A 26293-nucleotide genomic window follows, 5' to 3' on the forward strand; every position below is an offset into this window, starting at 1 on the left:
ATCTGCAAAAATAATATGTGCTAAAATTTGCGGAAGGAATAAAATTAATGCATATGCCATGGCATTACCCGGTACTACTTCCCATCTGGGAGGAAAGAAATAGGCATTTCAGCTTAATAATATGCATGGTTTTCCCATTAGATTCCAGAGTCTCTTAATGCAGATACACATCATTTTTTGGATATCAACAAACCACTTGAAGTATTATTTATACTCAAGGCCAGAATGATTGCCATGAGAATAATTGTGTAAAAGCTCGAATAGGAAAACAAAATTAACATTGCTGAATGGTATTCAGGCCTCAGTGATTTGGCAAACTTAGAAAAGTTCACATGTCAGTTAAATGACAGATATGAGCCATTGCAAAAAAAATATAGTGGTATTTCTTGAAAATATCTGATAGAGTAAAGGTTAATGTTATTAACATTCTGCTTGGTATGTAGTTGGTGTGAATGCAATATGTTCTTTTTGATTTCTGTTTTCAAATATCCATGATTACTCGATTTTTTTATTAGTAATGTTTAAGGAAGCATTGAGTTTGTTTGTTTGTTTGCTTATGTGTTTATTTGTGAAAATAATTAAAGCTGTTAAGATTGAAAGAAAGAGGTACATATTAAATCCCAACTTACATAACTAAGCCTGCAATACTAATGTCTCCATCATTAGTATATCATTACAGTATTTGTTATTCTTGGTTAAATTCAGATTCATTTTATGCTTTTCTCTTTGGGGTTCAAGAGCTGATTTTTTGCAGTCAGTCTTTCCCCAGCTTCATTGGGTATATGATGTTTTAGACTTCTCTTTATGCCCTGAATCAGTACAAAATTTCTGAAGCCAGCAAACATGCCAAAGAAGGATGCAGCACATACTAAGTGTAAGGAATCCATGTGCAAGCAAGATACGTGTGATAGCCCACCTGATGTTGGTCATGTGAGTTAGCCTGTCCTTAACAGGATGCCTGTGTCAATCTTTTAAACAAAGGCACATTGCCTCCATCATCCCTTACTGGTAGTTTAAGTTCTGCATCCTACTTTTCATTCACTTTCCTATCACTCTTCTCCCCAGTCTGTTTCATGAGTATTGGTTTCCTCTCACATCCCCAGAAGGAAACTGCAAAGATGCTGTAATTTTTGTATGCACAGATGATTCCTAGCCTCCAGCATGTGAGGCTCATTTACTCTCTGGTTAATGTTGAAGGAGCACAAGTAGAAAAATCTTGCCTGTTTTCCAGGCAGGTTGGAGCTACGTTCTTGCTACAAAGGGGTGAGGTGTGAACATCCCATGTAAAGCCCTCTGATTGGTGAGAATCTGGGAGTGGGCCTCCAAGAAGAACATAGCAACCAGAAAAGTTGTGTTTAACTCCCAACCAGTATTTCAGAGCAATAAGTAGAATAGCCTAGCAAAAATTCATGCTGTGCTGACAAATAGTAGTTACAAACAAATGTCAGATCAGGAGAACAGTGGCCACGCTTGAGATATTAAACAAAAGGCAACAAAGTCATTGCCACTCCATGCACCACTTCGGACAGTGATCCCAACAGTGTGACCCACGCATGCTGGAGGTTGATCTGCTGTGCTTCTGCACATTAGTGGATGCAGAGCTGCCAGCTGTAGCAACTTTTGAGCAGACTTTTCTGTGTCCATTCTTGTTGCATACCTTTGCCAGACAATGAGCAACATGTATCCTGTTGGTGGCTAGCAGGCGTTTTTTACCTTTCCTGTTTACCCACATGACATCAGGTACCATTGCAAACCATTTCTGTGAAAGACAGCACATGTGGCCTAAAAGTAAGTGAATTTTCTATTCAAACCATTCATTCAGATTTTGACCCCCCACCTCCTCCATTCTGACCGTTCTCTTAATCCACTTGATTTCAAAACTATGAAGACTTTGATTTCGGTCATTTCTCACCCTTTAAATCTCATTTCTTATCCCCTAACTCAATTAACACAGCTTAGTTAAAATTGTTACAAACATCTTTTTTGGTATTATCCTCTTATTCATAATTTTAAAATGAATGGAATATTTAATAATCTGTACTCATGATGTAATCAGAAATTTTTTAAATCCTATGAAAGCTATTTAATAATATTCTAAACTACTCAGCATTTAATTAAGGTCATTAGAAGGCCAGAAATTAGATAGAAAGAAAGATGACTAAAGAAGAAATCTGAAGTCTGTAACCATTGTTTCTAAAATGAATGACCACATTAAGGCCTTCCAAAACTAAAGTGATAATAGATCTTTTCTCCCAAAGGTCTTGCTTAAGAGATATGCTTTTGTGTTTCAGAAGGGAAACAGAGGGGGTTGAAGTCTTTAAAATTGTTTTACAAATAATGTCAACCCACTGAATATCAGCCTACCCCTTTACTGGAACTAAAATAAGCACACAAACACTAGGCTAACCTCCCTAAGCAACAGAAAAATCCTCTCCTCCCTGCAAAGCTGTGACCTGTGGTGGTGGTATTGCACAGAACCCCATGTGGGAAGATCATGTTTCAGCACACGTACCAGAGGATGTGATGTACCCTGTCCCTTGGACCCAACACTTTATCAAGTACCCCAGCCCATATCACCACACTTGTAAGCTGCCTCTGCTGACTGGGACATAAGCATCCAGAGACCACCACACCCCAGAAAGCCAAACCAGCACTTATGGGCTACATCTCTTATTCAGATGCATGGCACAAATGCTCTTCATAGTGATTTTCTTGGACATTCACTCACACAGATTTTGAGCAGTCTTTTTTTTTTTTTTTTAATTTTGTTTTCCCTGTAGTCATTTGGAGGTGAAATGCACCTCTCACTAAACCTATTCCAGGGGGACTTGTGATCTGATTGTGCATTTGTTCTACAAATGAGTCCTACCCTAGCCTGCCAGTCATTCCCTTTGCATAATTTCCACAAAAGCCTGAGGGACTTTTTCATGAAAGAGGACTTGACGGTCAAGCACACTTTAGAAGAGGTTCTTCTTTTTTTTCCTTTTTTTGTGTTTCAAAGTAAACTTAAACAGCTTTAAAACTGTTCAGTATTCCCAAGCTGAGATCAGAGCCAGCACAAAAGGGCAAATTGTGGCCCAGGTTTTCAGTGTCTGAGGCTTGTTTTCAACAAGTAAAGGGACCACTCACTGCTCTTAGACCCAACACCACATTTCCACTGATATCAGTATGCCTGGACTGAGGGTGTGAGACTCTCCTAAAGAATTTCAGCAAAGTCAAATATTCAAAAGCTGTGTCATCACACCAGATTGCGCTCTGAGAATAGCAGGAAGGAATTAAATTGCACACTGTAAAAATGTTAGCAACCACATTTCATTTTTGAAAAGCCAGTTTATTTGTCCTGAAATAGGAGTTGATTATATCTCTTATTACTGTTACAAGAGCTTGATATATCACAAAGTGGAAGAGTTACAACATGTACCAGCTCTCAACCAGGAAAAATGAACCTGATTCATAATTCACTTTGAGAATGTCTAGTTAGTCAATCAAGTGCTTTGTAATCATAAAGGCTGCCAGGAATTGAATGAATAATGGACTCTTCTAAAATCCTCAGATTTTCTAGTATTCTTATATCATTATGTGACTTCTATTGCTATTTCTGATACTTATCTCTCTTTCAGCAGAATAAATTAAACTATTCATATATACTGAAAAGAATATATTTGACTATTTAATAAACAAATTGAGTGACCACTCAATGTAACAACTGAATGTGAGGTTTTTCTCCACAGAAGCTAAATCTTTAGGAAGTGGAGCTTGAACAGAAAAAAAAAAGCTTTTCCCTTCCCCATCTCCCCTGTAATTTTTCCTCTTGAAAGGATTTTTGGAGTAATCAATCCTACCATATATCATATTGTTACAGTACAATTTCTCAAGTTGTTTTATAACCATAGAAATTACATAATGCATATAGCATGGCATTTGTTAAAGAGCAACTGCTTTACTCTCTTTCTGTAGCTGAGAAGCATCTTTACATTGTATGCTTATTTAATAAGGAATTACATCCAAATCTGTATTTTTACCATAGTCTGGCAGAATCAGATAGTTGTAGACAGAGATGGAAACAAGACACAACCACCTTAAATATGAAACTGTGCTGAAGATGCAGTTTAATAAGTGTTAATCATATTCAGAAGTGCAGATTTTTAATGTTTAGTTTCTCTTCTAGGCTTTTGCTGCAAAACAAAACTTCTGAGCCATGCAACTAGCATTTCTTTGGAAGTCCCTTAATTGCAGTTTCTCTTACATTGAAATTTTAATTTATTGTTTGCTATACTATTCATTGTTATCTCATGCATTTCTAAACATATGTTTTCAATGTCCTGACAACTTAATCAGTCAATTTTTGAGTGATTGGTGCACCTATGCTCTCAGATTCTTTATTCCTGGCCTCTTCCCCTACCTACAAAGCAAGTCCATTGACAGACAATTGCCTCTTGTCAATTTGTATGATGTAATTTTTTTTTTCATGGTGAGGGTCTGTGTGACAAAGAATGAATTGTGAAGTGATAAAATTGAATTTATTATATATTTTGATGTTATTTTAGCCAGAAGGATTTTAAGGAATTTACTTTATTGATCATCCAGATGAGAAGCTTACACCTCCCTATAAACTAAAAGGTCATTTCTTATTTAAAAAAAAAAATCCCAGAGAACTTCATCTAGCAGTGAAATACAACCTATCCCACCCCAAAAACTGGTAATGGGAAAAAACAGTTATTTCTGGAAGTTTTGGATCAAGCTTAGGAATAAACTTGAATTTAGAAAAGCAGGATGTAATTAGCTAAACTGAATTATAGACAGAGTGGTGTCCCTACTGTTGTAGGCATTCCTATGCTATTTTATAATGATTGCAAGGGATCGCTATATGCGTTTTAAACCCTCTCTGAAGCTATTGTCATTTCTAAGGGGCAGCATCAAATCAAATGTAAATTATAACTGAAGTTTAACCATGAGCAAAACTCATGTTTTAGGATATTTTTTTATTTCCGGTGAAAACATAACATTCTGGTCTGTGGAAATGCTCACACAGGGCACACAGACCAGACAGGGTGCCATTGTGACGGTGGATGAAGAAAAAAATTTGAAAATCAAACTGGCAACTTTAAAAAGACAAGTTTGACTCAGTTTTAAAAGCTGAGAAAAACTACAAAAAGCACCATAAAATCTTGGGTAATTTTGTCTTTACTATTCAAATGTTAGGGGAGAACCTGAAAACATTTCTCAGAAGATAAAAAACAGTTTTGATAGAGAAATATCATAGTTAATTTTAATGTCTTTTCTGAATGCTGAAATAATTTCAAAAATTATTTTAAATCCACAGATGATGGAGTGCACAAGGTCAAGATGTGTTGTTAGTGCAGTGTGCAGTGTGGACTAAACCTACGCATTTTTCCAACTAATGTAACTGTCAGTGTTTCTAGCTGAAGGAGTCCCACAGCAGTTAGTCAAGAATGTTCATGTTGAGCTCTTCAAAAACAACGTCTTACAGGGATCGTTTTCTAGTCACAAGCATGAGCTTGTGACTAGAAAATGTAATGGTTGTCATGTTAAAAATCAGTGGATTTTGGAATGAGACAACCGTACTTCCCTTCTAGAGCCATGATCTCTACCAATACACAATTACGATTTACTAGTGATGGTGGTCTTGATACATTGGAATACAGTAAAGCTGAAAAGCTGATTAGAACCAAAACTGCAATTTTTAAACTTCCTTTAATATGGTGTAAACTGAAAGAAGTTCTGGTGCAGATAATTTTAATAGCTACATAAAGTACTGGAACTATCTAGCATCCCACCATTTTCAATATGTTGCCTGTGATCTTAGTAATGAGATGCTAGAGTGGTAAGCCACATACTTTTTACTCACTTGGAAAAAATGAATTATCAATACAGCAGTGGCTGTAAGATATGAAGCAAGAAAGTCCTACTCATTCATTTGGAGTTTCAATTCACACTTTCCGTGGAAAAGCAGAAACTTGTTACTCATTGAATGCTGAGTTCTAACCAAACAGATTGAATTATGGTATTCTTTCCATGTTTCTGCAAACAGCAAAACTTTGATCTGCAATATAGCAACACCTAATGCAGGGAGGTGAGTTTTACTGCTGCTGTTTTAAAGCTTCATAATAGCAGAGGTAAATGTGTAGGCAAGAGATCTACTCCCAAGTACTGCTGAGAAGGGCATGAGTGTTAACCCCTTGTACAAATTTCTAGATGAATTTAAAACAAATAAATTTAATAGAGGAAAAAATCAATCTACTTGCTGGGAGAGCATGTTTCCAAAGAAATAATGGTGTCCAGTTCTTGGCTACCTTGCTATGACATGGTATTTTTTTCTAACTCTTCACCTGTCTATTTGAACTAAATGACTTAGAGGTGAGTTGAGAGCAGCAGGACTGATGCCCTTTAGCACCTAACTTCCAGCTTTCATGTATCCAGCAGTTCTCTACCTACCTATGCACACAGCTACAGTTGCACAGCCTCCAATAATGCAGGGAGGGGAAAGTTACTCCCTGCTGCTTCAGGGGGAAAAAAAAAAAATTAAAAAATTACTCCCTGCTACAAGGGAAAAAACTATCAGAGCTTTGTCTAATTTTTTACCTTTTCAGTCAGGATCTTTTCTTTTATATTTTCCAGAAGTTGGGCCGGGGTCTAGTAGTTGCCCTGCACGAAATAGATGGACCTGTCTTAGCAAGGCACAAATCCCCATTGTGTCCATCAGAAGGGACTTTGTTTCTCTTCCTTGCAGATTTATTTTTCTTTATATCTGATGATTCAGGCTGACCAAAGCAAATATTTGCATCTTGCAGAACTGCAGGGTTTCCGCACTGCTAAGAACAAGTCCCATACTCTTACAACTTGTGAGCCATCACACTTAATGTAGTCAAAAACTACCTTGACTGGAAGATTCAATTCTAAAACAGCTGGTCTCACCTTTGTCACGAGTCCCTTATAAATATGAATTTTAAGTGACAGATGAGACTTCAGAACTGCTCTAACAAAGTGTTTGGATGGGCCCTTAAAATGTCTGTTTTCAGAAATGCACTGAAATTGCAGTTGCTTCTGCAGAATTCAATGTTATAAGAGTTAGACTAACACAAAAATTGTATGTGACGAAAGTCAAATCCAGAGTTTGTATTTAACCCAGCAAACCCTAGGAAACAATCATCTTGTGCTTTGTTAGCATAAAGAATTAATACTTTAATGAAAAGAAAGTTTGACAAACGTTATTCATCACTACTTCTTCTTTTTGTTACCTTATGGGGTGAGGGAGAAATGTCTTCGGGACCAGTCTCTTCCAAATTAGCTAAATGGGACTAGATATGCTAAAGTACAGCCAGTCAGAACCCCACAAGGCCACAAAACCCCATGTGGGCAGAGTCCAAGCAAAACTCTACTTATGTGCAAATCCAGCATTGGCAGAGGTCTGTTTTGTCCAAAGATGAGCCAGTCCCAGGGCCACAGCTGACAACTGTGTGTGGTCTGTATGCACCAGAACTGCAAGCATGCAGATTCCAGCACATCTGCACTGGATGCCAGAAATGGGAACTGAGTTTTTAAAGTGCATCTTAGCAGAAGGAGTGGATGCATCTTAGAGTGGCTTTTTCCCCACTCTAGTCTGTTTTTCTCCCTGGTGGGGAGTGCTTCTTCACACAAATTTCTCCCAATCAATAGCATGACAGCCCTAATGTATAGTTAGTGTGTGTGAGGGTCATACAGCTGTCCCTTCAGTAGGCGTTAATCCTACTTTCATAACTATGCGAGAGGTTAATGTTCACTAAACTAACAGACTCTGTTTCTTTACAGATCTGAAGGGATAAAAGGGTGTGAGCTTGACTTAAGCGTTTTAAATTTGGTCTGTGATGGATTCTGCCTGTTTTATTACAAACTGGAGAGATAGGGGTGGAAATCTGTCTCTGCTCCTAACTCAGACTTTCCAGGCCAAGAATATTGTTATCATTATTAATCAAGAGCATAACTTTCCTTATTGCCTAGCAAAGGAGCAGAAGGATTCCCCTGTGTAAGCTGAAAAGAATTGGCAAGGAGAAAGGGGCAGAGGGAATGAGAGCGTTTGCTTCCAAGCAAGACAAACTCTGCCCTGAGAGCCAAGCCTCCCTGGGGCTTGGCTATCCAAGAAGGAAGAATGTGAACTGTTGCATTTTGTGCCTTTATTTTCAAAGTTACTTGACAGTGAAAAACTATCAGGAGTGGGAATGCCAGGCAGTGGGAATGCCTGTGTTAAGCCAGAAAAGTGGGGGTCCCTGTAACACCACAGAAGCATTTGAAGGAAAGTTTGCAGGATTCCCCAGGGTAACAGCATTTCCCAGGCTGCCATGCCAGGAGGCAGCCACCCTTTTCCTTCTGCAGGCTAACCCACACTGCAGGGTTTCTCCAGACAAAATAGGGATTTCAAGGGATTCCCAGAAGTGGAAACAAGAATTAACTCCTCATGACTAGTTTTAAAGTTCCTTTGAAACCTGCCAGGTAGAGAAGGGAAAGTTAGACTTGACAGACCATAGAGGGATCTCATGCAAGAAAACACAAGAGCATTCCTCAGGCAGGGCAAGGCATATTTTCTTGTGGGATAACAAGGAAATCATGCTGTCACCCTAGTACTGGTATTTGGATTTCACCTGAAATTACAGAAAATTAAAAAAGAAAGTGGTAGGCTAACATCCTCCAAGAGAAGAGGGGAAAAATAGTAAGGCTGTAACTTCAAAATTTCCTAGATTTGCTATGGAGTGGATCTGTACTATCCAGTACAATAAATTTACTGTCCCTTTGAAAATAGTTATTGAACTACACTCATCACAAGTCAGATACAGAGATAAAATAAACATTTCTCTGCTCTCCATGATATCTAAAAGTGCTGGTTTTGCACAACACAGCTTTCCACAAGCCCAAGGTGTAAAGACAGTAATCTATGATAACGTTATGCACTAGAAGCACCTAAAGTTGAACTTTTGGAGACTAAATCAATACAGTATTTAGTGCTGCATTGTGGAAACAAACAGAAGAGCACAGCTGCCCTGTCTCTCTGCTGCAGATAAAGCAGGTCTGAAAAGAGCAGTGCTGTGGTCAGAGTAGCAGCAGCAGATCTCATTCTCTTCCCCTCACGGTTCTGCAATCTGCACCAAAAGGAGTGCCCAGCTCCCTTTTTTCACCACAGGTCGACACTTCAAGGTCTGATTTTTTTTATCAGATTCTCCTGAAAACATGCAGATGAATTGATCTGGGAGATTCCAGTCCCATCCACCCCCACACACATCAGACCAGCAACTCTGGGACTTGACATAAACTACAGCTTATTTCAATATCCCAGATAGGTAGATGGATAGAAAATTGATTAGATGTAGGTGGTCTGGTGATTTTAAGAAAGAATGAACCTTGAAGTTTATGCAACCCTCCTGTAATTCCTACCCCTGCTGTTTAGCATGAACAGAACATTTCTCTGTGACCGTCAAATGCCCACTGCTCACATCCAACTGCTTGTTGAAATTGCTCTTGAGACTAAGCAACTCCCACCAAGACATGGTAACCTTTTTTTTAAAGGGGAAGTGGTGAAAGGAGAGAAGATGGACTCATTTAAGGAATTAGTGGGTCTACACCATAAGGAAAAAACTTCTTTACAGCTTCCCTGGGACTTCAGGATTTTGTGTTTCTATTTTTACAAGAATGGGCTGATTTGTTTTAGGCTGTTACTGTCTATTACTGCTGAAGTCCTGGAGAAAGGTGGGAAGCAGAGAATTCTGGCAATCTGCCTAAAGAGAAATCAATGAAACAAATTAATCCTTCACAGGCTGCAATGACACAGTAATCCATCACTCAGAGGTGCTTTTATACACGAAATCAGAGAGCAGAGGAAAGAGCCCTGGGGGACATCACAGACAACTTACAACAATACTGGGAAAATACTAAGGAATCGGTTTATTTAAAGAGGATAGATTTCAGCTGATTGTCTGTTTAGTTTTATATTTTTCTTCATGCTGCGGCAAAGCTCTGGGCGGATGGCCCTACCTGCTGAGAACTAGCTACCCTGATCACCTCCGTGGACTTCCAGGAGCGGATGTGGAAATGATTCTTTTTACCCATGATGGGCAAGTGGCTGAGAAACTGACTTTTGGAGGGGAGGGTCTCTGAAGGTCCTCCCGGCTTTGCAGGATCGGACCCCGCAGGCAACAAGTGCACTGATTCTTACCCACTTCTTCAGCTCCATGGGATGCATGTGGAGCAGGGTAGGGGGGGCAAGGAGTAGCCCACTGTCCGCGTCGTCAGTTGTCACCGGCTGTGAGGGCGGAGAGGCTGGATAGAATTAGACCTGCTCTCCCCCTCTATCCTCACACCCCTCTGCGAGTCCCTTTTAGGGAAACGGACGTGGAGCAAAAGATACGGGTTTGTCGATACCATCGACAGGTGCTTAAAAATCACTTAGTGGTATCCAAAATTACACCTTCCCCCCACCCTTTCGAGGGAGGGGGGGTGCTGGGAGCGACACCTGCTGCCGGTCACGAGCGCCGCCTCAATAAAACAACAAAAACAAAAACAAAAACAAAACAAAACCAAACAAAAACAAAAACAAAACCACACATGGCGTGGCGGCAGTGCCTGCGCGGTCCGGCTCCCGCACCCTCGCTGACTGTTTTTCTCTCTCCCCTTATGGATGTGGCTCCTGTTTCGAAAGTGGGCCAGAACCGGGAGCATCACCCATCCCTCAGGGCGACCCCCCGAAGGCTGTGGGAGACGGGCAGGAGTTCGGCAACATGCTGGAAAATCAGCGGAAAACTCGTGAAATGGCTAAACTACCGAAACTCGGCCACCGGGGCGCTCTCAGGAGGAGCGCTTCTTTATTTTAATTTTTCACTCCTCCCATTATAAGGGCAAAAAGGTGATTTTGATAGCCCGCTTCCATATCGGCTTCGCTACCCTGCACACTTAGGAATCATGTTTTATTCCGAATTTCCCCTACTTTGAAAAGGCTGATAACGTAAGAATCCAGTGATGCTGCCGATGTCGGGAGAAATATGCAAATTGGGAACCTAAATGCTTTGAACAGACATGCGTCTAAACATGGAGATCGCCGTTGATGGAGTCAGTCTGTTCCTAAGAAAGTGAAGAAGCACCGAATTAAATTGCCAAGAAAGGGAAACAAAAGTTTCTACAGTGTAACTACATTACTTCACCTATACTATTACCTTTCAGATTATGTCTTGAAAGAAGGCAGACTCAGTACAACCTTCATATTCAAAAATTGGCTATGTTTAGGCCAGTGAATCTGGACTGATTTAAAAAGGCTTTTTCATCCTCCAAATCAAATGAAGTCATTAGATGTTTTCTTTTCAAAATCTCACTATTCCCTTCATTAGATACTCACACACTTAGTGAACTTCTTAGTATCTGGACCATCACTTTTGTGGGGATTTTTCAGGTTTGTTTGCGTGTCTGTTTGTTTTGGGGGAGGGGAGTGGGGCGGTGGTTCAGACTGAAGAGGATTCCCCTCTTGTACTCTTATTTTCTGGGCGTATGTCATTCATTTTTCTCGTTGGAATGTCTCCTATGGAGATTTCTAGAGGTTATCAGTATTCCTGAAGGGTCTATGTGAAGAGGGAGCCTCGCGAACTTAGTCTCTCGGGAAGAAGCCTGTCAGTGATCTCCGCTGAGATGGCAAGCATTCCCAGCCAGCCCAGGGGGATTTCGGAGTGCTGATCGCCTTCAAAGGGTCACTGGGGCCCTCTTGCCCCTCTGGAGACACCGCCAAAGGGAAACTTCAGTTTGGAGGAGAGGGAAAGGAAAAAAAGTAAAGGCATTTCTACTTGGTAGCTCGGGAAGTTGGCAAACAAAAGAAAAGCCGCAGCTCCAGCAACTCGGGCTCTCCAGCTCGTAGTGAGAGGCATACTGGGGGCGTTTCTCGGGTTAAGCGTTTATTATAGGTGTGCTTCCTGCCTGCCTGCTCGGCAGACCTGCCCCTGCTAGCACTGGAGCCTCGGAGTTTCGCAACCCGCAGCAAAGCTCAAGCGTGAGGAAAAGGAGGCGAGCGGCGTCCCCCAGTTTGCGATGGGACGGGAGGTTATCAGCCCGCGGGATGGGTGCTGCGTGGTGCCTGAGATGTTCTGCAGCTTATTGACGGAGAAGCGCGGAAACGCGCTGGGTGAGCCAGCCCTTTCCTGGGCTGGCAGGAGAAACCAGGGGCGTCCTGCTTAATTATGTATAGCCTAATAGCAGGTGGGGTTTTCCACGTGTTTTGCTGCTAAACCTGCGACCTCTTCAGATTCCCCTCGGCAACGCTTTGTGCCATTTAAGCCCGTCTTCATCCTGCTCAGACAGATTCAGCCGGGTGCTTCATGTGTCTCCCTCCCTGTATTGGCTCCAAATAAACGGATCATGAATGTAAAACTATCCCCCCAAGACATATGACTAAGAATTGTCAAGGAGACTTTGGTCCACTATCTGTGTCTATTATGCCAGTCACTCATCACGATCCCTTGTGGTGTGTCATACGTCATGATGACACTGATTCATGACACAGTTTAATGCTATTCAGGGATGCTCCGGCATAGCACAGCATCCCGCCTCCACCCCTCACTTTTGTAGCTCGTTACAAATGCATCCTTTACATCGTCTCCAAAGGATCATTGCACCCCCTAAATTAAAAGCAATCGTCCCAGATGCTTTCTGGTCAAATGTGCACAGCTCGGTTTCTAGGTATTTTCCTGTTTAGGAGTTGTTTTGCCTGTCGTCTCTGCCAAGTTTTTGCCTCGGAACCTTCGGCGCGGTGACTGTCTTCCCCGTCCCTCCACTCCCAGCCTGGGGCTAAAGGGCAATCCCAGTTTATCTCGGAGGTCTTTGCCTCCTGCCTTGCGTTGGGCGCCCGGCACTCCTGACATTAAACCGACAAAGATGCCTGTCCACACATGAGCTTTCTATTCCCCTTGTGGGAGAAAGTAAGAATCCCCATGCTGAGCCCTGGTGGGAGAGGCCAGCGGGCGGCCGAAGGGCGGCGAGGAGCGGGGGTGGGTGAGGACGCAAATTCGCCTCTCTCCACCTCCGTGCACGCTCAGCACGGGGGCAACCCCGGGCTCTGAGGGTGTGCGTAGCAGCATATGGAGGTCGGTGCAACCTCTGGGCTCTGGCCGCGGGGCTGCAGAAGGGATGCAAACAATAGCGGCTGTAACACCTGCGACCCACAGTGGTACTGGAATATGTACAGTAATATGGAGTAGTTGCTCTTACCGCTTCCAGAGGGAGCTCAAAGCTGGAAAGTCAAGGTTAGAGTCCTCCAAACTGTAAACATTTTCCACAGAGCACGCCCACAGTGCAGGCAGATGGACAGGGAGACGAAAGAGAGAAAAAGAGAGAGAATTCTTCGTTTGTCGCAGAAGGGACTTTAAGATTCATTTAACATCATGTGATTAGGGATAAAGATTCATTCTGTCAATGTGTAATCATCTGTTCAGCTACAGCACAGGGCTGAAAAACTTCTACCTGTGCACGGTGGGAAGAAACACGAGGGTGATGCATGGTCAGCAGGGATCCAAGATGCAATAATTAATTCACTGCAAACCACAGGGCCCTTTAGCAAGTACGTAAAGTCTGTCTGGAAGCAGTGATCTACTTGTGCACGTCCACACAAGGATCTCACGCGTGTTGCAATGGAAGTTGTTTGGCTGCATGTGAGCACATGTGACACCTGTCCCCAGGATTTCGGGGCTTGGGCTCGTGTGATACACCCCTGCATGATATGTCCAGCCTGTAGCATGGGATGTTCACCTCGCTGTGCATGTTTTCCCTCCATGTGATTTCACGCGTGTTTGTGTCATGTATTATTAAACACAGACAATCCCGCTCCGCGGTTTGCAACAGCGGCTGACACTGGAAATTTAATGCTGACTTGGAAATGCCACACACAGCCTATGAAGGGCGACAAGCATGCAAGAATGGCTGGGATTTGGGTCTGGGCAGAAGATTATTCTATAGGGCACTGAGCTAGACCAGTGCTCAAGAGGTCAAAACCTACCTTCACCCTCATCCTCACCCTCACACTCCTCAACCTCATCCTCCAGCCTGCTTCGTGTCCCCCCACCGTGCTGCCCCCTCACCTACCCAGCCTGAATCTCAGCTCACACGTACAGACACTCGCACAAGCGGTACCTGCGTCCTGTTCCACCCAGGAGGAACTTTCCTGCTCACCATCTCTCCTCCCACATTCCTCACCCGGGAAGGAACCGCTCCCTGCCCCTTCGGTCCCCAAGACTCTGTATAGTGTCACAATCTGCTTATAAACCACCGGGAATAAGCGACAGGTTCGTTTGCTTCCGGGAAAACAAGCAAGTAAAAACATAGAGATGAACCCAGAGCCTTATTGCTCTGTTAGCAGAGAGACAGCCTGTACTTGTAAAAGGCGGAGGGAAAGAAGACGCTGTGTTACAGAGTCACCACCACCGCCCCGACAAGTCATTGCGCCTCTAACCCCCTGCCGCCCCCGCAATTAGCCGCACCTCACGAGGGTGCTGCTCACGCTCAAATTGCGCTGAAAACTAAGGGATCCTATTGAATCTCAACGGGTGCCGGGGATGGGATGTTCCACTCAGACAGCCCCGAAAGTGCCGCAGGTCCGGGGCCAGCCGCAGCAGTGGAGACGAGCGGGGGAGGGAGGGCGGAATGCTCGGAGCAGCGCGGAGGGAGTGCGCATCCGCGGAGCGGCCAGGGGCGGGTGGCGACTGAAAGCCGCTTCGACCCGGGTATGACCCTCGGTGCGCGACGCCCAGGAGACTGCTACTTGGGCTGCCAAAGCTTTTTCCTTTCTCTATTTTTTTCCCCTGAATTCCTCACCCCTCACTGGTGTCTTGACCCACGGCACAGTCCAGCAAACACTTCTGTTTATGTCCTTTACAATAGCAATTTTATGCGGTACAATGCGACACATACAACAATGAATATGCATAGAGAACTGCGAGGGGACATGAATGCGTACGGCGAAATGCCACTTTCCCTACCTGTCCCTTTTTTAGCTAGTTTGAACAAAAGGCATCCCAGATGCGTTTTGTGGCACTGAATTAATTCCAGATATTTGGTACACAAACTTAGCGAGCCCAAAGGAGATTAATTTTCCAGAGTAATCCAATTAAAAGATTTTTAAACTAATCTTTTTGGGGGGAAAAATAGTGCAAAGCTGAAGAGGAAAATCGGTTTTATGACAGTGATTTATTGCACCAGTCTGGTCTATAGAAGGATGATTTCCCTTGTTTTCCCTCCCACTGTGAAGTCGCAAATATACGCTGAAAAATACACGTGTATATATGGCTGAATTCATTTTATTTTATTTCATTTCATTTCATTTCCTTTTACTTTATTTCATTTTATTTTATTTTATTTTATTTTATGGAAAGAGTACCATCCAGACGAGACTCTTGCCCTTAAACTCCAAGGAAGGGAGTTTGGTCGTTCACAAGTACCTTAGACTTTTTAAAGGGCTAATAGATTTATGGTCTCTTTTCCGACGCCCATCCAGAGTAATTAGCACATATGTTCTAAATAGATGATAGTTTTGTGAGCAATAAAGCAATTATCTATCGCTAGAGCTGACAGTTCCTTCAAATAAGCTCCAGCCAGCAGCTAATTGGAGAAGTCATTTCAGCTTCATTGTCTGCAATTAGTCCTGCTAAACTATTACACCCAAACTACCTGGTTTGAGGTTTATTTATTCATATCTATTTGCATTTACAAATGTTTGCTAAGTCACACTTAACTTTTCCAGGAAAAGAGCCTCTCTGGGGCTTCTTGGGGGTTGGGGGGGGCGGAGGCGGTAGGGAGGGAGGTTGAGATTTTTCCTCCTTTTGCATCCAGGAGAGCCACTCTCTCAGCGGTACTGGCGGGCTCAGTCGTGCACAAACACTTGTCCACTCTGCTGAGCCGGGGAGATAAAACTGTATTTTCCTGACCGGTGCAACCAAGAGAGCAGCGAGGGCAGTGGGGAGGAAGGAGATGGGTAATTCTGCTAAGGGGAAAAAAAAAAAAAACCAAACAAACAAACAAAACAAAAACAAAACAAAAAAAAACCACTTTCCACCTGCCTGAGCTCTGCATTTAGGGACAGCCTGGATGACCACGCAGTACTCCACCTAACAGGTCCTTCGGTGCTGGAAGAGCCCCTCTCTGTGTGTGAGTGTGAGTGTGAGTGTGAGTGTGTGTGAGTGTGTCCCCAGCCGTGCCTGGGGACACGGTGTCTCTTTGCCCTTTCCCATGGCATTTGAGGATAGGAAAAGATCTGTGGGTCGAGGGAGCCTTTTTCTGTCCACCTCCCACAACTGCCGCCTCCTCGGGGGTGAAAAAATTAAACAAGGCGATGGGGGCTGAGGACTTGTGCACAGTGAGTGGAAAAAATGTGTTAAACATCAGTTTGACGCCCCATCGGAGCTTCAAAATATACATCGCCTGGATTTCTTCTACTTAATTTAATCCTTATTCGACTGTGTTTCTTCTTGCCATCTATTTACTAGAAGTCCCAGCAAAACGTACCTCGGGAGAGAAGGAGGAGGGGTGACACACGATGGCGGGGGGAGGACTTCATTTGAACCTCTAGACTTAAGCAGGTATTTAGCGGGGAGGCACTCCAAGGAGTTTGAAGTAAGTCTCTTAAGTCATGACTTCTGCCCAGGACTTGAGCTGCTCCTGGAGTGGAAAAGATTTGTGTGTCGGGATGGGAACTTGTAGCCTTAGCAACAAAGTAGTCACATGAAGGAATTTTCAGCAAAAGTATCCCAGACTGAGAAAGAAACGCCAATTTCTGAGCAGCTAGGAAGGAAGACATAGTGTCCTGGATTGAACCTCTGGAACAAAACTTTTTCTATTTGACAGAGGTCCCCAAGTTTGCCCACCTCTTTTTTTTATTTTTCCCCTTAACGCATAACAAAAACCCAACACCCCCCCCGCCCCCCCCCAAAAAAAAAAAAAAAAAAACAAACAAACAAAAAAAAAAAAAAAAAAAAAAAAAAAAAAAAAAAAAAAAAAACAAAAAACCAGAAACACCAGCCTTGGCAAGATGATCCCCAGGAACCTGCGGACACCTCCGTCGGTGCCTGGCTGATGTGCGGAGCCAGTCCAGGTATCCGCAATAAGTGCAAATTACGAAAATCCAGGAGTCTGAGGGTGAGAGAGAAAATAGTGTCGGGTCGACTCCGTGTTACAACTCCGAGCATCACCCCTCAAAAAAGGTCCTCACAGCCCGGGCACTGGGAAGGAGTCTCTGAGATGCTGGTTGCTCCAGCATGCCCATCCCCGGACCACCCGGCCCCAGGCAGGGAATACCCTGGCGCGGGGGCGAAGGGAGGAGGGACAGGGCATGCCTGTGTCTCCGCGGAGTCGCAGGGTGCGCGCATAGCAGGCTTCGGCTACAGGGGGCTGCTCAAGCTGCTCCTTGTCTAGCGCACTCAAGAGCACGCACCCCTTCGGCCAGGCAGCCCAGTGCAAAAGCATTTTCGCAGCTCCCAGAGCACACACACAGTTGTTTTTTGTTGGGTGGCTTGGTTTTCTTTTTTTTTTTTTTTTTTTTCATTTTCCATTACGAGCGATTAGATGGTGTCTATTCAAATTTGCTGATCCAGAGAGAAAATAGGAGTAGATAAAAGGAGATTTCAAGAGACCTCCTCGTCCTTTTCACACCAACCTGAGCCCCAGAATAGCCGAGGATCAACTCGGACAAAAGCCCTTTCCCTTTCCCTTTCAGCTTCAGAAGATTCGGTGGAAGGGGTTAACAATAAAACATATAACTCTAGACCCGTTTGATAGGATCAGGCAATTTTGTGTAACTTATTAACGACACTGTTGGATATGTCTGGGCTTAACCCCGAGAAACGTGTGAATAATTATATTTTTAAAAAATAATAGAAAAGCCTTTGCACCGTAAAATATGTAGCAGTCATTTATAGCTTTTGTGTTGGGCTGGAGCGATCTACTGTGTTTATTCTGTTTCATTTAAACTTTATCTGAAGCGCAGCCCCGTCCTCCCCACGCAGACAGAATATGCCGTAATAAACATATCTTGCTCCTGACAGTTTCAATGGAAATGCTAAGGCTTATTACTCAGATCAATTTCTGATTAATAAATATGATTATATCGCTACTACTCTACCATTGCTGAGTATTTGCCAGCAAACATACTTTTCCACAGTTTTATCTCGGACGCAGGGGAGAAAGTGACATTAAATACTTAAGCATCTTGGAGCCGGTCTCTGGTCTGCGGAAAGTCCAGCTCAAATCTACTCCTGACTGACTAATCCCCTCAGTAAAAGAAATGGAATCTCTGACAGGTAACTATTAAGGAAATTATTATATACTGCCGTCGATGGCGTTGTCAGGACAATCTCACGACTTACAAACTCGTTTCCAAGCGTCAGCTCTTTATCAAAATCTCCAGCGCAACTCAGAATCATAAAAACACCAAATTCAGCCCTAACAGAAGGTGAAAGCATAAAATACAGTCGGAACTGTTCAGTGCAAAGCGTTATGCTAGTGGTTTTTGTAATTTTTTTTTTCTCTTGGCTTCAGCGCTCTGATCACTGCAGCTTTATTTGTGCCGAACGTAAATATTTGGTCCTGGATTCACGAGTGTGTTGAAAATTATTCCCAGATTTTCCTTATACAGGAAAGTTTGATCTCCATCCCAAGGTCATCAGTTTCTGTTCCTGCAGCTCTACTTGGGAATTGTTATGCTTCTTTGTGCTGTTAGAAAAGTGGCCTTCGCTTTGGGTGCCTTCTCTCCCGTCCTCACACAGACAGCTTTTTTTTTGTTGTGCGCTTGTTGGTTGGGGCTCTGTGTTTTTTTAGTTTTGCTTTTGGTTTGGTTTGGTTTTTACTTCTAGGCACAGATTTTTTTAATTTTTTTTTTTTTAATTGGGGAAAAAAGGCTGACTGTCGGGTGCTCAGGCGTTTCTGTCTGTAGGGATAACGAGCGCCTGCTTTCTGGTTGGCACTGGAGCCCGGTACTTTTGAGTGCTAACAAATGACAAACCCCGGCTCGGCGCGGAGCCGCTGCCGGAGAGGATGCGGGAACGGCAGATTGCCTTCTCGAGGGCGTGGCGGGGGGAGTTGCGAGGGCCGCTGTCTCACTGCTTTTTTGCCAATCCCGTCTAAAATAATTCCAGGGAAGCAGGCGGTGTGCGCGGAAGGGAAGGGTGGTCGCGCCTCTGGGTTAAACACACGCGGAAGGCGAGGAAGAGCGGGCACAACTCGGCGGGGTGGGACACAATACCCCGTGGGGTGGGAGACCCAGCAGCAGCTTTGGATACCGCGGGGATGTCGGCCGTCACCCCAAGATGGTGTTTCACAGAGGAAACGGGGGGAAGGAGTACACTCCAAAGAGTGGGGGTTTTGTTTGGGCTTTTTTGATAAATAAATAAATAAAGCAGGTTGTGCATGATGGAGTGGCCCGGGGCATGTGCGGCAGACGGGCGGAGGGGGAGCTCAGCAGGGAAAGGTGGAGGGCCTTGTTTCCCAAGCCCAGTCGCCTTCGGTGGGAAGTACTGAAAAGTCCTGGGCGACTGACTAAGGTGATTGTGATAGGGATACCAGGAGGGGGGAGATACCGGAACGTCCAGGGTTGGATGGGCCCACCTTCGGCATCAGGCTTCCTTTAGAAAGAGACCAGGGTTGGCACAAAGCGTCCCAGAGTGCTTCCCTCAGGACAGCTGCGGGTGGGTGCTGCAGGAGGCAGCGAAGGAGCAGCGCAGACCGCCCGGGAGGAGCTGGCCCCGCTCAGTCACATCTCCCCGGGGTGATGCCACTCACTGGAGACCACCTGCCCAGGGCAGGGGGTGACTGCGTCTCCTCCAGAAGCACCACCTCCCGCACACACACACACACCATATGTTGCATTCCTTAAGAAGCTTAGTTATCCTTCAGCTCTGGCTTGAGCGGAGGCAGGAAAAGGAAGGAAAAAAGAAAGGGAGAAAAAAGGCAAATGGAGAAAAAGGCCTATGAGGAAAAGCCCCAGCATTGCTGATGGGAAATGAGGCCTGGCCGGGCACCACCAGTTGTGGAGGCCTGGAACAGCAGTGCCACCCCCAGCCTGGCTGAGGGCCTGGGGAGCAGCAGGGCTGGGACACACAGTTTAGACTGGGGGCGGGGGGGGTCCAATGTGACTGTTCACATTCACTCTGCAGCAGGCTGGCCCAGGAGAGAGGCCGCACAAAAAGCTCCAACCAAGGGATGAAGGCAGAGGCTGGGGGAAACCCCAGTACAACACTCCGTTTTTGCAGCCTGTAGGTGTCCACAGGTCAGAACTGAGGACGACTAAATACACTAAAAATTGAAAGCAAGAATGATTTTTTTTTTTTTGCAGGCCAAAGCTGTTCACTGCACCCTAAGTGTGCACATACTGTCCTTCATCTACCCCATTCCATAGGTGTGTGCATATATATGTGGGTATATGTATGTACGTCCCTGTGTGGGTACTTTTTTCAATGTGTGTGTATGTGTATGTGTATATATATGTGTGTGTGTGTGTGTGTGTGTGTGTGTGGTGCCTTGTGCAGCTTGGCAGCTGAAGAAGGCACTTATTTGTGCAAACACAGGCTATGTATCCGAGCTCCCAAATTACATGCAGCCGGGCCACTTACAAATCCACCACTAATCTCCAGAGGAACTTTTCCTTTCTGCAGGGGACAAGAGAGGAACCAGTGCCATTCTGTGCTGGGTTACACGAGGAAGGAGATAGGGGTGGAGAAGGGAGATACAGAAAGGAGGGAAAAAAACAAACAAACAGAAACAACCAAAACCACCCGTTAAAGCCTTCCAAAACTCTCCCACCTTGAGATCCCAGCCTTGGACTCTGGCCTGGGGAAAGTAGCATCTAGTACGACAGAGGGAAAATTAATTCTCCAAGTTCCCAGCTCCATCTCCTTTACACATTCCAGATCCACAGAGGTTAAAAAAGGAATCAAAGTTCATTTCCCAATTAAATGTCAGTTGTGACCGTGTCCCTGTAATTTGTTGAGGAGAGGAAATGCCTCTCGTCGACTGATCTCTGCTTTAACCTGGTCAACACAAGCATGAGACTTTTATTGATGGATGCCCAGAGTCCCGTCTCCCCTCCCCAACAGGCTACTGCACAGCCACAGGACGTCGGAGATGGGTTTCTCCTCGGGACTCCCGCAAACTTCACCGGCCTTCACCCATCAGCTATTTCTACAAATCCCGTTTAAAAGCTGCTTTTCCTCATCACGGAGCGAATGAAAACCACCAAGCGCTTCCAGCCAGACGAAGGGAAAAAATTTCTCCCCGCCGCACAACCCCCGTTGCCCAGACTAGCGCAGTCTGAGCATGTTTAGGCTCCCTCTGTATTACAATTGTGCCCAGCCCGGCTGGGAAACATCTGATTACTGCCCCTGTAATCTGTTGACACTATCACCCAGATAAACAAGCTGCCATCGATCTTTTCATTAGGTGATCAAGTAACAAACAAAGCAGGTGAAAGAGAAGAACGCTGGAATGCTTGCACGTCCCCAGCCCGGCGCCCTGCGGCTGCAGCTGGCCCTGGCACCCAGGTCGGTGCCTGCCGTACCTGCGTGGGTCACCTCTGTGATACACGCGCGTTATATGGGGAGGGGAGCAGTGGAAATTCCCACACATGTTCCTATAGGGGGAAAGGGGAACGGAAGCGAGGAGGGAGAAAAAATCTCGGACAGAATGAGGACTAGGCGCCTTTCACTCCTCCCAAATGCCGGGATGCCCAAATGACGCCAGGGGAGGAGGTGGCCCGGGGGGGGGAAGGACTGGGGAAGGTCTCCTTGCCAAGTGTCGCGGCCTTGCTCCCCTCCCTCTGCCCCGAAACCACGAGGAAGGAAGCGGCAACTTGCCTGGGGTGGCCCGGGGAGCCGGGGCCGTCGGCAGAGTGCCCGGTCCGGGAGGAGCTGGGCTGCGGCTGCTGTGTCCGTCCACCTTCTCTCAGGCTTTCTGCCTCTGTCTGTGTCTGTGTCTGTGTCTGTGTCTCTGTCTCTCTCTCTCACTCTCTCTCTCTCCCTCTCCCCCCCCCTCCGTGCCTCGCTCTGCCTCTTTTACTCCCTGTCTCTTCACAGTCTGGGGAGTAAAATCTAGATGATACACATACGGAGCTTGCTTTTTTGTCCTATTTAATCTTATTCGTTTCACCTTCTCACTGATCAAGAGACAGGACGGAGACTTTATTTGGAAAGAGCGAGAGAGAGGAAAGAAGCCTACTGTTGCATAGTCAATAACATCCTTTTTATCAATGCAATATACAACAGAGACGGCTTGGCCAAGGGGCTCATTGAAAATCTCTTCATTATTTCGGGACAAAATCAAGCATTATTCTGATCTTAGAAATGATGAAGGAATCTTTTCTTCAGGCGGCTCCCAGCCTCAGATTTCAGAGTCGACAGGGAAAGAAAAAAAATATCATTATCACTATGCATCAAATTTGACGGGCTTATTTTTTTCTCTTTACTTTTAATTAAAGCAACATCACTTTACAAAACTAAATAATAACAATAAAATTTCTGTCACCTATTTAATTCACTTTCCTTCTGCAGGTTTTCCATCCACCTTCTAATCTGACTATAAACTTCATTGGGAGCTACGAGAAAGGTATGGTGGCAAGTAGAGGCGCCTGGGATTTTAGTTTTGGTGGGATTTTTTGTGGCGGGGGGAGCTGTTCAGTTTTTACAGTCTGCTTCTTCTTTGTCACATGCAGTCTTTCGAACCCAAGGCAAATTTCAGATCCCTGACAAAAGGGAAGCTGCCTCTAAGGCCGGCTTGTGAGAGAGACAGAAATTGAAAAGAAGAGGGTCTTCTCCTCAGTGCAGTTTTCTATTTAAAATAAGAAAGGGGAAATGCATTTTTTGGTAAAAGTAGGGGGTGGGGTGGAAGACTGCAGACAGGCGCGGAACCCCCTGCTCGCCGGGCTCCCCCGGGCCGAGGCTCCGTGCCCACTAGATGGCAGCCGGAGCCAGCGATTCCCGCTCGCCGAGGCCGGGGCCCGGGCCGGCAGCGGAGGGGAGCGCAGGGCAAGGGGGGGACTGACACCCCCGCAACCCCCCGCGCATCCCCCCTCCCCGCGTGGAGCACTTGGAGACATCAGGAGAGCCGGGGGAAGGGGAGCGAGGGGGAGGGCACTGCCTGCAGGGCGGCGGGGGTTATGCTGACTGCTCACACACCCCCCAAAATAAAATTAAAGGGTAGAGGTGAAACCCATGCGAGAAGCGTGGAGCCCTGCGGGGCTGCGGGTGGACATGTTAGGTGAGGAATGAGGGGTGAGGGACGAGGGACAGGCTGCAAAAATAGCCCGAAGTGGGATGGGAACATATGGGGATTTGAATATGTGTGTGGACTCGGCCGCGTGTGTCTGCAAGGGTGTGCATATACGGGCGCCTGCTCCTCCGTGCAGCGCGTGTTTCCTTCTCCATCATTAAAACCCCTGGAGTGGCTTTTGCACCTGGAAAGCGGAAGATAAATCCCTATTTCAGATCTGTAGGGGAAAAAAACAACAACCAAAAAAAAAAAATTAAAAAAAAAAAAAAAACCAAACCACAAACAAAACAAAAAACTCCAACCCACACTAACTTTTCACAGGGAGCCCACATCCATCGTGTCCTTTTAATTGCATCTTTCTGCCTATCGCAATGCATCCTCCTCTGGCCATGTGTGTGATGGGTTGGGGGGGTAGAGGGGTCATAGACGACCCATACTAATCAGGTCTCAAAGTAAATAGCAGCACAGGGGGATCTCAGTGTAAATTGTGCTTGTCAGAAGAATCTCCTCTCCCTCTCTCTACTCTTCCTCTCTCCCTCCCTCCCTCCCTCCCTCCCTCCCCCCCCCCTCCCTTTTCCTTTCCCTTCCCTATCCCATTCAGTAGGTAGTGAAGAATTTTTTTTCATTTAAATTTTTTAAAAATAAAGGGAAAGAAAGAAAGAAAGAAAATAAAGAAAAGAAAGAAAAGAAAGGAAAGAAAAGAAAGAAAAGAAAGGAAAGAAAAGAAAAGAAAAGAAAAGAAAAGAAAAGAAAAGAAAAGAAAAGAAAAGAAAAGAAAAGAAAAGAAAAGAAAAGAAAAGAAAAGAAAAGAAAAGAAAGAAGGAAAAGAGAGAAAAGAAAGAGAAGGGAGAGAGAGAGAGGAAGAAAAAGAAAGAGAGACAGAAAGGGAGAGAAAGAAGAGAAAGAAAGAGAGAGAAAGAGAGAAAGAGAAAGAGAGAGAGAGAGAGAGAGAAAGAAAGAAAGAAAGAAAGAAAGAAAGAAAGAATGAAAGAAAGAAAGAAAGAAAGAAAGAAAGAAAGAAAGAAAGAAAGAAAGAAAGAAAGCAAAGCGCGGGGGGGTGGACGGGGGGGGGAGTTGGGGGGTAACCAATGGAGTGAAGGAGGCTTGGCTAACCTTAGCCTCCCATTTTCTCTCCCCCCAGTTCAGGGCTCTGACCAGTCAGTCGCCTTTGATTATCAGTTGCCAGCAGCCCTTCTCTTGGCTCCTTGACACGAGCTCCATATAAGGCAGCGATCTCCATAGAAACGTGTCAGTTTCAATAGTAGTGTCAAAGTTCACTATATACAGACATTCGCGCAGATCCCCCTTTCGGAAACATTGCTTTGCTAGGCTTCCCGTTTAAACGCATTCATTTTTTGGGTCTCTCTCTCTCCCTCTCTCTCCCTCTCTCCCCCTCTCTCCCTCTCTCCCTCTCTCCCCCCCTTCCCTTTCTTGCATATTCTATTAGTTGTGTGCCCCCCCTTCATCTCCCTCTTCTCCTTCCTTTTCTTCTTTTTTCCACCCTTCCTCCTTGTGTCTTTCGCTTCATTCCTGCAGGAGAAGAGGAGAGAGGTGAAACTGGAAAAAAAAAAAAAAAAAAAACAAACTCGGAAAGAAAGAAAGAGAAAAGGGGGAAAGGAGAGAGAGAGAAACAGGGGGGAGGGGGAAAGTCCGGAGAGAGAGAGAACGCGTTCACATCTTAATACCGTTATTATTTTGACAATTCTTGCCTCTTTTTTTATTTTGGGGGAGGGCTTCTCTTCTGGGTGATGAGTTTTTACACGAAATACTTTTTTTAGGCAACTAAACAAACAAAAAAGAGAATATTTTTGGGGCGATTTCCACCGTTTTTCTTCCTTTTTTTTTCCTCGCAACCAGTATCGTGCGCTCTCACAGGAGAAGAACACCGAAAAGGCAAGAAAGAGAAGAAGAGGATTTATTTACCGACCTACTTTGGATCTCTCTTTTTCCTGCAAGTGTCATTATTATTCCCGTTCTCTATTTTTACACTTCGCCGTGAATTCGTCTCCTCTGCGAATTTAGTCACATCCGATTTTTTTCTGCGATTTAAAAAAAAAAAAAAAAAAAAAAAAAAGGCGAGAGAGAGCGCGAGCGAGCGAGAGAGACAGAGAGCGAGAGAGAGCAGCTCGGGAGAGAAAGAGCAGCGACCGGCAACCTCCTCCTCCTCCTTCCCCGCCGCCGCGACAGGAGATCAAACTGCCTCAGCTCCCCGCCCGCCTCCGCCGCGCTCCCCGGCTCCACCGCCCTGAATGGCTGACGGCGCCCTGCCCTGGACCTGGCCCCCGGACACCTCCATACTCTGATCGCCGGCGAGCGGCTCCTCTCTCGACCTCCCGCCTCCCCGAGAGCCCACACCGGCACCGGCGGCGGCGACAGCGGCGGCGACAGCGGCGGCGACAGCAGCCTCCGCGGGAGCGGCGGCGGCCGAGCCCCGGCGGCGGCGAGCGGCGAGCGGCGACCTCCTCCTCCTCCTCTTCCTTCCCCTCCTCCTCCTCCACCTCCTCCTCCTTTTCCTCCTCCTCCTCCTCGGCGGCGCCGCGGCTTCCTCTATGCCTGCACATCCTCCGCGCTCGTAGCGCCCGGACCGCGTGTGCCTGTGCCCGTGCGTGTGTGCGTGTGCGCGAGTGGGGAGCCGTGTGCCGGGCGATTGCGCGCGTGTCTGCCTCCTGCGTGTGCGTGTCCGGCGTGTTACTCTCCTGAATGCCTCTCCCGACAGCCTTGTTTGCCGTTTCTGATTTTGCAACTTGAAGTGGCGGCGGAGGGGGGGGGGGGGGGGGAGGGCGAGGAGAGGCAGTGAGAGCCGGGGAGAGCGGGAGCAGAGGGGAGAAGCGGTCAGGCGGGGGTATTTTAAAGAGGGGGGATCGCTGGAAAGGGCAGGGAAGGGAAGGAAAGGAAAGGAAAAGGAAGGGAGGAAAAGGAAAGGGAAGGGGGGGGGAAAGAGAGAGGGAGAAAATCCTCCGTCGCCCCCTCCCCCTCTCTAAAAAAAAAAAAAAAAAATTAGCAAGAGCGCGAGCGAGAGGAGGGGGGCTCG

The 26293-nt window shown here is 45.6% G+C and overlaps 1 protein-coding gene across 1 annotated transcript in view; it reads right to left on the reverse strand.

Moving 5' to 3' along the window:
- Positions 1-25823, reverse strand: part of LOC139600467 (uncharacterized) — a 67553-nt gene extending 41730 nt beyond the window's left edge. Inside the window, exons 1-8 of the mRNA XM_071448647.1 lie at positions 25561-25823; positions 25194-25301; positions 23377-23446; positions 21852-21994; positions 17030-17139; positions 16516-16668; positions 14149-15994; positions 13231-13281 (exon numbers count right to left, since the gene is read on the reverse strand). Of these exons, the coding sequence (XP_071304748.1) occupies positions 15708-15994; positions 16516-16668; positions 17030-17139; positions 21852-21994; positions 23377-23446; positions 25194-25301; positions 25561-25823 (1134 nt within the window). The 3' untranslated portion in view covers positions 13231-13281; positions 14149-15707. The remainder of the gene's footprint in view (positions 1-13230; positions 13282-14148; positions 15995-16515; positions 16669-17029; positions 17140-21851; positions 21995-23376; positions 23447-25193; positions 25302-25560) is intronic.
- Positions 25824-26293: the final 470 nt, after the last annotated feature.

Source organism: Agelaius tricolor, unplaced genomic scaffold, assembly GCF_023055355.1.
Source record: "Agelaius tricolor isolate 1412-34295 unplaced genomic scaffold, bAgeTri1.0.p SCAF_27, whole genome shotgun sequence".
In the NCBI taxonomy this organism is placed as follows: Eukaryota; Metazoa; Chordata; class Aves; order Passeriformes; family Icteridae; genus Agelaius; species Agelaius tricolor.